A 10,475-nucleotide genomic window follows, 5' to 3' on the forward strand; every position below is an offset into this window, starting at 1 on the left:
TCACTTTTGGCTGTGCCACTTCCTCCTGTCAATATGCGCCGGTTTCCGACTCAATGCCCTGAGATTTCTATAATCTTATATTTCACTAATAACAGTTAAAATAATTGGTAAACAAACGTAATGCTGAAAATATACACTTTTACTGTATATCTCGGGCTTAAGAGGTTAACCCTGTGAGGCCCAAATTAAAAAGAAATGAGCAACTTCAGAGGCCAGAGGGTGGGACATATAAACACATTTACTATAAAATAGCATTGTGAGGCTGAACAACAGGACCAATTGACTATACATGTGCTTAAAGGGGAACTATCTTATAAATGGCCTTTTTCAGTGTTTACCATTGTTTCTTAGCTATGTGGACTTATATTAATAGGATATATGTCTCTAATTCTCATATTGGCGCATTCTTCCAATTCTCCTCTCACAATATTCACCCTCACTGAACTGAGTCATCTGAAAATGTGCATATCTGTGATGTCAGAGATTTCTCAGCTGCATAATAATGTGGCAGTTGATGTGGCAGTTGGCACCAGGCCACACAGTGGTTGGCGCCCAGCCTCAAAACGGCTTAAGATCTTGAGGTAGAAAAATGCGGTTTTTAGTACTTGATTAGAAATACAAAACAATGCATTTTTTGGGAAAAAAACCTAGGTGTTCCATAGACTCACAGGAATTGTGTAAAAGTGCCCAAATAGTGAAAGAAATAGTAAAATAGTTCCCCTTTAACATTTTTTAAATAAACATTATTTTTTTAAATGGCTAAAAGTGATTTTGTAATTTTGCAACCGTGGGTCTCACAGGGTACTTTTAACCCTGTGAGGCCCAAATAAAAAAGACATTAGCAACTTCTGAGGCCAGAGGGTGAGACCTATAAACACATGAAGGGTGCCGTGAAAAAAGGTTGAGAAACGCTGGTATATGGTGTGGCTCTTTGTGGTACCACAGTCATTTTTGTGGCTCTTAGTCTCTGACTGGTTGGCCACCCCTGTACGTCACTAGGGCGGGGCCTGGCAGGTGCTGGGTGTATTTGTTTTATTCGTTGATGGAGTACACTGGAGATGAGGTATATCTCGATGGTGAAGAGCAGGATGCTCAGCCAGTACTCATATAACTAGGTTATATACATAACCTATCGTTATCCAGGCTCTGATCCTTTCACATCTGGATTACTGTCCTGGGATCTGGGGAAGTGCTGGAAGAGAAAAACTGGGAAAACTACAAATGACACAGAACAAAGCAGCGCGCCTTGCTCTGAATTGTAGGAAAAGGTCAAACATAGTAAGCATGCATGAAAAACTGTCATGGTTAATGGTAGAACAAAGACTAAATGTAAATATCATAATGTTTTTTAGAAATATATATAAGAACAAAAAACCTGCTTGTCTATATGATGAGATACAATTCACAATCAACAGACACAGTTACTCCACCAGGCATGTGTCAATGGAAAGATGTACTGTAAAGATGCCAAGAACAAATGCAATGAAAATAACAGTGATGTATAGAGCCATGACTGCATGGAATTCCTTACCACCTGCACTAACTAGGGTTGAAGACTGCAATGAATGAATGAATGAATGAAAACTTTATTAACAGATTGTAGAATGGGTACAGTACAGTACAGCTCAATACATACAATTGTTAAGGGGATGCAGACCAGAGAAAGACTTTCGTCTTGTTTACATCAGGGTCCCCCATTTTCAATTCATCGTAACATATAATATGACATACATGACATACAGATAGACAGTACTCCTACATCTATACATTTATGACATACCAGATTTGCAATTACAGTACTGTTTGTGATACAAAAAGAGTCCAGAAAGAAAAGAGTATATACATTAGGCGTAGAAACTGTACATTGGATTGGGTAGGTGGGGGTGGGGGGGGACTGTACATTGGAGGTGGTTGTGTGGGGGGGGGGGGGGGGGGGGGTGGGGGGGGGGGGGTTGGGTAGGAGTGGGGGGGGGGGGGTTGGGTAGGAGGGGTGGGTGGGGGAACAATCTGTTAATCAAATCAAATCAAATCAAATTTATTTATAGGGCCCGACAACACACGTTAATGTCCCCATGGGCCGTACAGGTCTTCTTTAAACAAGTCAAGAAGACAACATAACAATAAGTCAAGAACAGAACAAGAACACCATAGGGTCCAAACATTTTTTAGATGAATGCAAATAAATGAAAGAATGCAAGCACTCCCAGACATACCCCACGCGAAGGTAAGGAAAAACTCACTAAAACCTAACAATAGGGAAAAAAAGCTCCACAGGCAATGTGGAGGAGAGAAACCTTAGAAGGGCCGTTCAAGGGGGGATCTCCCTTCTTAGATGTCGGTGATAGTAGTGTTGCAGACGGACAGTTGGTAAGCATGCACTCATGTGTGTGGTGAAACACAGATGAGTGCATGCAATAGCAACTGTACATTTTGAAAAATTAAAGATAGAGCTAATAGCGATAGCAACTGAACATTTTGAAAGATTAAAGATAGAGTTGATAGCGGATCTATTTGAGGCACAGGGGCGGCGCAAGAGGGTCACGTCCTCCCCGTCTTAGTCACGGGACATTCAACACTCCGGTCGTTGCTCAGGGACAGCCGGAGACAGGGGGAAGGGGGGTGGCGCAGAGAGGGTCGCGAACTCCCCGACATCATCGCGGGACATCCGGCACTCCGGTCACCACTACGAGACCTCCGGAGACAGGGGGGCACGCAGAGGGGGTCGCAATCTCCCGGCCTTCGTCACGGGACGTCCAACACTCCGGTCAACACTCCAGGACAGCAAGTCATAGGAAGACAGGGAGACGGGACAGGCGTTAGACAGCTCATGAGATTGTAGTAGGCGGACATAGCAATAGATACAAGTGGTAGGCATATATGTGAATGGAGTAGATATATGAAGTAAGCGTATTATGTGAATAGAATAGAAGTACTTAACCCAGCAATGAAACCGCGTTGACTGTTAATCAGTTGACAGGACCACGGACAGACGGCGGTGAATAACTGATCCAAGGCCTCGGAGGTGCATGTAGAGCAGTCACTACAAGCTTGGCCAAGACCCCGAGGCATCCATCACCTTGGTCAGCGCCAGGAGACGGGTACTCAGAGAGAAGGGGGAGGGAGGGGGGGGGGGGGGGAGAGGGGGGGGGGAAGAGTTAGAGAGTTCCCATGTTTGTGGTGCTGCAAAGGAGCAGACATGTAGTACCCTGTAGTGCCATGTAGTACCCCGTAGTGCCATGTAGTACCCTATAGTACCCCATAGTGCCATGTAGTACCCCGTAGTATCCTGTAGTACCCTGTAGTGCCATGTAGTACCCTGTGGTGCCTTGTGGTACCATGTAGTACCCCGTAGTGCCATGTAGTTCCATGTAGTGCCATGTAGAGCTATGTAAGCCATGTAGTACCCTGTAATGCCATGCAGTACCAAGTAGTACTCTGTGGTACCATGTAGTACCCTGTACCCTAACTAAACTACCCTATAGTAAACTACCCAGTGGTACCATGTAGTACCCTGTACCATAACTAAACTACACAGATTAATCTAAAGGTCAGTCCCCGACCAGGTGAGATCAAGGTAGGTTGAAGGAGAGAGAGAAAAGATGAGTCTTAAGCAGGGATTTAAAAGCTTCGACAGAGCAGGCGCCCCTGATGACGGCAGGTAATTTGTTCCACAGGTAGGGAGCGCGGTAGACAAAGGCTCTGTGGCCGGCGGATTTCTTTTTAACCCTAGGGGTTGATAGAAGCCCCGCATTTTGTGAGCGCAGAGCACGAGCAGGCGAGTATCGGGAGATGAGATCGGATAGATAGAGCGGTGCAAGCCCATTTAAAAATGTGTAGGTGAGGAGTAGCACTTTAAAGTCAGAGCGGGCTTGGATAGGAAGCCAATGTAGGGCGGACAAAACTGGTGTGATGTGATCAAATTTTCTAGTTCTAGTTAGTATCCGTGCAGCCGCATTTTGCACGAGTTGAAGATTTTTGATGCTTGAATTAGGTAAGCCTGAAAAAAGTGCATTACAGTAGTCCAGACGTGATGAGACAAAAGCATGAATCAGGGTTTCAGCATCAGCCAGAGTTAAAATGGGGCGTATTTTTGCGATATTACGAAGATGGAAGAATGCAATTTTGGTGACATTTTTTATATGTGCATTAAATGAGAGGGAGGAATCAAAAATGACTCCGAGGTTTTTTATGGTGGAGCTCTGGGATACATGACAGGTATCAAAGTTGAGGGAGATGTCCTGAAACAGGCCTCTGTGGTTTGGGGGGCCAACAATTAACATCTCAGTTTTATCTGCATTAATAAAGTTTTCAATCAATCAATCAATCAATCAATCAATCAATCAATCAATCAATCAATCAATCCGGGCCTGTGATGGTCACTGTACCCATTCTGCAATCTGTTAATAAAGTTTTCAATCAATCAATCAATCAATCAATCAATCAATCCGGGCTTGTGACGGTCACTGTACCCATCTGCAATCTGTTAATAAAGTTTTCAATCAATCAATCAATCAATCAATCAATCAATCAATCAATCCGGGCCTGTGACGGTCACTGTACCCATCTGCAATCTGTTAATAAAGTTTTCAATCAATCAATCAATCAATCAATCAATCAATCAATCAATCAATCCGGGCCTGTGACGGTCACTGTACCCATTCTGCAATCTGTTAATAAAGTTTTCAATCAATCAATCAATCAATCAATCCGGGCCTGTGACGGTCACTGTACCCATTCTGCAATCTGTTAATAAAGTTTTCAATCAATCAATCAATCAATCAATCAATCAATCAATCAATCAATCAATCAATCAATCAATCAATCAATCAATCCGGGCCTGTGACGGTCACTGTACCCATTCTGCAATCTGTTAATAAAGTTTTCAATCAATCAATCAATCAATCCGGGCCTGTGACGGTCACTGTACCCATTCTGCAATCTGTTAATAAAGTTTTCAATCAATCAATCAATCAATCAATCAATCAATCAATCAATCAATCAATCAATCAATCAATCAATCAATCCGGGCCTGTGACGGTCACTGTACCCATTCTGCAATCTGTTAATAAAGTTTTCAATCAATCAATCAATCAATCAATCAATCAATCAATCAATCAATCAATCAATCAATCAATCCAGGCCTGTGACGGTCACTGTACCCATTCTGCAATCTGTTAATAAAGTTTTCAATCAATCAATCAATCAATCCGGGCCTGTGACGGTCACTGCTGCAATCTGTTAATAAAGTTTTCAATCAATCAATCAATCAATCAATCAATCAATCAATCAATCAATCAATCAATCCGGGCCTGTGACGGTCACTGTACCCATTCTGCAATCTGTTAATAAAGTTTTCAATCAATCAATCAATCAATCAATCAATCCGGGCCTGTGACGGTCACTGTACCCATTCTGCAATCTGTTAATAAAGTTTTCAATCGATCAATCAATCAATCAATCAATCAATCCGGGCCTGTGACGGTCACTGTACCCATTCTGCAATCTGTTAATAAAGTTTTCAATCAATCAATCAATCAATCAATCAATCAATCCGGGCCTGTGACGGTCACTGTACCCATTCTGCAATCTGTTAATAAAGTTTTCAATCAATCAATCAATCAATCAATCAATCAATCAATCAATCAATCAATCAATCAATCCGGGCCTGTGACGGTCACTGTACCCATTCTGCAATCTGTTAATAAAGTTTTCAATCAATCAATCAATCAATCAATCAATCAATCAATCAATCAATCAATCAATCAATCCGGGCCTGTGACGGTCACTGTACCCATTCTGCAATCTGTTAATAAAGTTTTCAATCAATCAATCAATCCGGGCCTGTGACGGTCACTGTACCCATTCTGCAATCTGTTAATAAAGTTTTCAATCAATCAATCAATCAATCCTGCACGCGTCTATACTTTCCATAGCCGCATTTCTGGCAGACGCTCTCTGATTGGCCACTGTTGCCCAATCGCGTGACGAGCTGTGTCTTTGCCCATTTCCGCGTCGAACAGCCTGCAAACTACCTGGCGTTCTATTGCCATGCTCTAAGACAAACTCTAACCTTAACCAACTTTGAAAGAGTGCCTAAGCTTAACCGTCGAAAGAACTTGCCGTCACGCTATAAGAGAAACTCTAACCTTAACCAACTTCGAAAGAGTGCCTAAGCTTAACCAGTGTAGAAACAGGTGTCGGCCAATCAGAGAGCGTCTTGCCAGAAATGCGGCTACGGAAAGTATAGACGCATCCCGCACGGTGCAATACTCCAATTCAGCCATTGGGTGGGACGGTCACGTGACCCAAATCAGCCAATGGGAGCGAGGGTCCTGAGAGTGTCTTAGTGGGAGGAGCCTCGTATGGGTCCTGAGAGTGTCTTCGGTCCTGAGAGTGTCGTGTTCTGCGGTCCTGCAGCTGGATGCATCTCACACATAGGGCTTTAATTCGATATATATATATTGTATTAAAAAATATGCACACGGAGACGCTAGAGGTCGCCAAATTGCCGGTGGGCAAATCGTCCTCAAGAGGGCCCACATGTGGGCCCCCAAGTGTTTTAATAGAGTGGTAAGTTGTTTATATCCTCTACTCTGGTCATTTTAACATAAAAACATGTAAAACATTTAACATAGTTGTTGTTATTTAAAAAGAAAAGATGACTAACGGGGTGGAAAGGAACTCAACGGGGTGGAAAGGACCCTAACAGGGTGGAATTACCAACGTCTATGACCTTCGGACATCCACAGCCAACTTTTAACATAATACATACAACTCTCTGTCTCTATGTCTATCTTCTATCTCTGTCTGTTTCGGTCCGCCTTTCTATCTGTCTCTGTCTGTCTTTCTACCTATCTCTGTCCACTTTTCTATCTGTCTCTCTCTGTCTATGCCTCTGTCTCTTTGTGTCTGTCTGTCTGTCTGTCTATGTCTCTCTCTCTGTTTGTCTCTGTCTGTCTGCCTGTGTCTTTCTTAATTTGTCTCTGTCCGTCTTGGTGCAACAAGTTTTGGGTTGATACCATTAGTTAACCATTAGTACAGTGCACCCAAAGTAGGTTTCAGCATTTATGCTGTATATATCTGTTCAAGTGTTTCATGCTTAGCACTTGGAAATTGGAGAAGCGTATACTTACTATAAAGAAAATTATGTACTGTATTAACTATTTTGAGGTTAGCCCCTCTCCAGTAGTAGACTGTATCCAAATATAGCTGGCCTATTAGGTGCAATACTGCAGACTGGAGATGACGACATTGCTTTGAGAAAAGGTGTATTCACTCCTATAAAATCTTCATGGACAGCACTCTCTCACAAGAGTGCAACAGAGCACACAAGAATATACACTTATTTGATTCTTCTTCTATTTTGGTCTATTTTATCTGCTGGGTTGTTGTCACATCTGAACCACTGCAAACCAACTCAGCATTGGATTATACAAAATCCTATCTTTCAGGATTTCAGATTGTCTTTACTGATGCATTATAGTTAATGATATAGATTTCTTGAAATGTTTTTTTTTTTTTTTTGGAACCTTTTTCAGTGACTGAGAAATGCTGCCTCACTTAACATTATGTCTTTGGTTGCTACAGAGAAATACATGGCTGACAACAATTCAGCCCAGATGGGTGGTGGCGGTTATTCCGGGAGGCGACAGATCCATTACAAGGTCATTATAGTACAGGTTCTGATCGCCGTCTTCCTTTACATCAACTTTGTACTCATTGTGACATTCTTCAGGAAGGACTTCTTTTACACAAATATGCGGTACATCTTCTTCGCTAACACACTGCTGAGTGACTCCTGCTACTTGATCCTGACTAACATCCTGCTGATCTTGAGCTTCTTTCGTGTTCCCATGCCGATTTGGTTGTGTGTGATCTTCTTTATTTTGTCATGTACGTATGGCTTTGTCACTCCTGTGACTTTAGCAGTCATGACCCTGGAGCGCTTCGTTGCCATTTGCATGCCCCTGCGGCATGGAGAGCTGTGCACCCCACGCAGCTCCCTGCACTGCATCCTCCTCATCTACTTCCTGGGCTCCCTGCCCACCAGCGTCACCACATTCATCTTCTTTGCCGCAGTCAGCCAAAGCGCCTACACACAGAACAGTATTTGCTCCGTGGAGATGCTCATCATTGAACGCTGGCATGATCACGTTAGGATGGCTATAAGTCAACTCTATTTCCTAATCATGGCAGTCATCATTGTGTTCTCCTATGTTAAAATAATGAAGGTTGCAAAAACGGCTTCAGCGGAGAGTAAAAAGTCTACGGGGAAGGGTCTCAAAACAGTGATTCTCCACTCCTTCCAGCTGCTTCTCTGTCTCATCACCCTGTGGTGTCCTCTCATAGAAGCCGCTATCCTACAGTATGATTTAAACCTGTATCACAAAGTCAGGTATGCCAACTATATAACATTCATCCTCGCTCCAAGATGTCTGAGTCCTCTCATATATGGCCTACGAGATGAAAAGTTTTTCTTTGCATTGAGATACTATGCCTTCTGTGGCCTTAATAAGAGAATGTCTACAGTTATTGCTGGTAAATGAATTAGGCCTCTGATCTTCTGTTGTCGGGGAGTGGAAATCCTGCTGCAGGAATAATTTTCATGAATTATTCCTGACCAGATAGTCAATCAACTTTAACCCTAAACACTTTAATTTGGGGATTATCATTTGAGTCTTATAAAATTAGGATTTCTATATATTATTTTATTTTTTGTTGAATAGTTTTTAAAACAATGATTCACATTCCTTCAGCGTATGACATGTACTTGTATTTATCTTAATAATGTTTGAATTTTAGCCCATTTTTCATCAGCACTACAGTTATGTCCACAACGCAAGAGTAAATGGCTTTTGTTGAGTGTATTTGTCGATGTCAAGACGACTGCTCAAATCTAACGTGAATCGAGGCAGAGCTACAGTATACTCTTTCACTCTCTTAGATTTTATATTGCCGTTTAATATACTAATGCATTTCCTGTTAAAAGAGCATCATGGTAGGATCACATAACAAGTACGGTGGAACCCATTTAAAAGAAAAATATTGAGGTTTGATATGCTATCAAAACTGATTATAGATTAAACACTTTTGAAACCTGATGAATGGAATGAGCTGCAATCAGAAAATTAACATGCATAGTAAACCATTTCAACATATACACACAAGCACACCACACAAGCACACTTATTTCATGCACAAACTGCTGCTACTTACACTGTAGAATAATTCCTTTTTTCATTTATCTTCTGTTTTTCACCTTGTGAAAAACCTACCTTGTTTTGTATAGTTTGTATAGATCGTTGTGTATTGTTGTTTACAAATCTACTACGATTGAGGATCCTGGAAATACAAGCATCTCACGTTTTTCTGAATGTATGTAAAAAAATGTTTAACTAGTCTGTGACAATAAAATAATCTGAATCTGAATCTGAATATACATAATTATGCATATTTGCAGTATACCGTGGTGCACTAGTACTTCTGTCTCGTGCCTACAGTATGATCATCCAACACAGTAACTCTATGTAAGATTCAGATTGGAACTATGGGCCCAATCTGACTGGCTTGTCCTTAAGGTCCCCAGAGTACAGACTCAACTTGGAAAGTCAGCCTTTTGTTTTAATGCCCCAGTTTCGTGGAATGATCTTTAACTCACGCAAAGAAATCAATACCCCACTGACATTATGGACAGTTTAAAAACATGATTAGAAATCTCCTAGTGGTCTGTGGCTGTTTTTAATTCAGATTCTCAATTTGTCTTTGTATTTGTGTTTTTGTCCTATTTATTCAATAATACAATAATTATGAATAGCTGATTTCTTATTATTAATAATGCCTATAATCCTGACAGCGTTGTAAATGAGGGAAACCTCAATTGCCTTCTTCAAGTATAAATAAAGGTCTGAATGAATGAATGATGGTGGTGACTATAGGCCTGGTTTTGATTCAGTTTTGTTGACCTGTGATGAGAAGGACTGTGTTGAATATAAACATCCCTGTGCTTATGTACAGGTTGGATTTTTGACAAAATCATATAACTTGTAGGTCTTTGCTGACTGATCCCATTTTTGTTTGGTTTGATGAATGAAGACTTTTCTAAAGTCTGTGGACAGGATTAAGATAAATATATGCATACATACAAAAACTGTTTAGCAATAGAATAAACTCTGATGAAGAGCAATACACTCTGATGGATATAGCGTACCACCCGAGGGATAGCAATACACTCTGATGGATAGCAATACACTCTGATGGATAGCATACTCTGATGGATAGCATACACTGTATGATAGCAATACACTCTGATGTTTAGCAACACACTCTGATGGATAATAATATACTCTGATGTTTAGCAATACACTCTGATGGATAGCAATACACTCTGAAATGGGTCATTCCTGGCTATTGGTGACTTTTCAATGTGCTAACCTTTGGGGAAAAGATCTTCGTTTTTCTGCGTTTTTAGAATTATA

The 10,475-nt window shown here is 41.3% G+C and overlaps 1 protein-coding gene across 1 annotated transcript; it reads left to right on the plus strand.

The window, feature by feature from the left end:
• Nucleotides 1-7,595: 7,595 nt before the first annotated feature.
• LOC311225420 (odorant receptor 131-2-like) lies at nt 7,596-8,546 on the plus strand (the record flags this gene model as incomplete). Its single annotated transcript, XM_084310693.1, has 1 exon — nt 7,596-8,546. The coding sequence occupies one exon, from the start codon at nt 7,596-7,598 to the stop codon at nt 8,544-8,546; it is 951 nt and encodes a 316-aa protein (XP_084166819.1).
• Nucleotides 8,547-10,475: the final 1,929 nt, after the last annotated feature.

Source organism: Notolepis coatsorum (genome assembly GCF_963971535.1).
Source record: "Notolepis coatsorum genome assembly, chromosome: 1".
In the NCBI taxonomy this organism is placed as follows: domain Eukaryota; kingdom Metazoa; phylum Chordata; class Actinopteri; order Aulopiformes; family Paralepididae; genus Notolepis; species Notolepis coatsorum.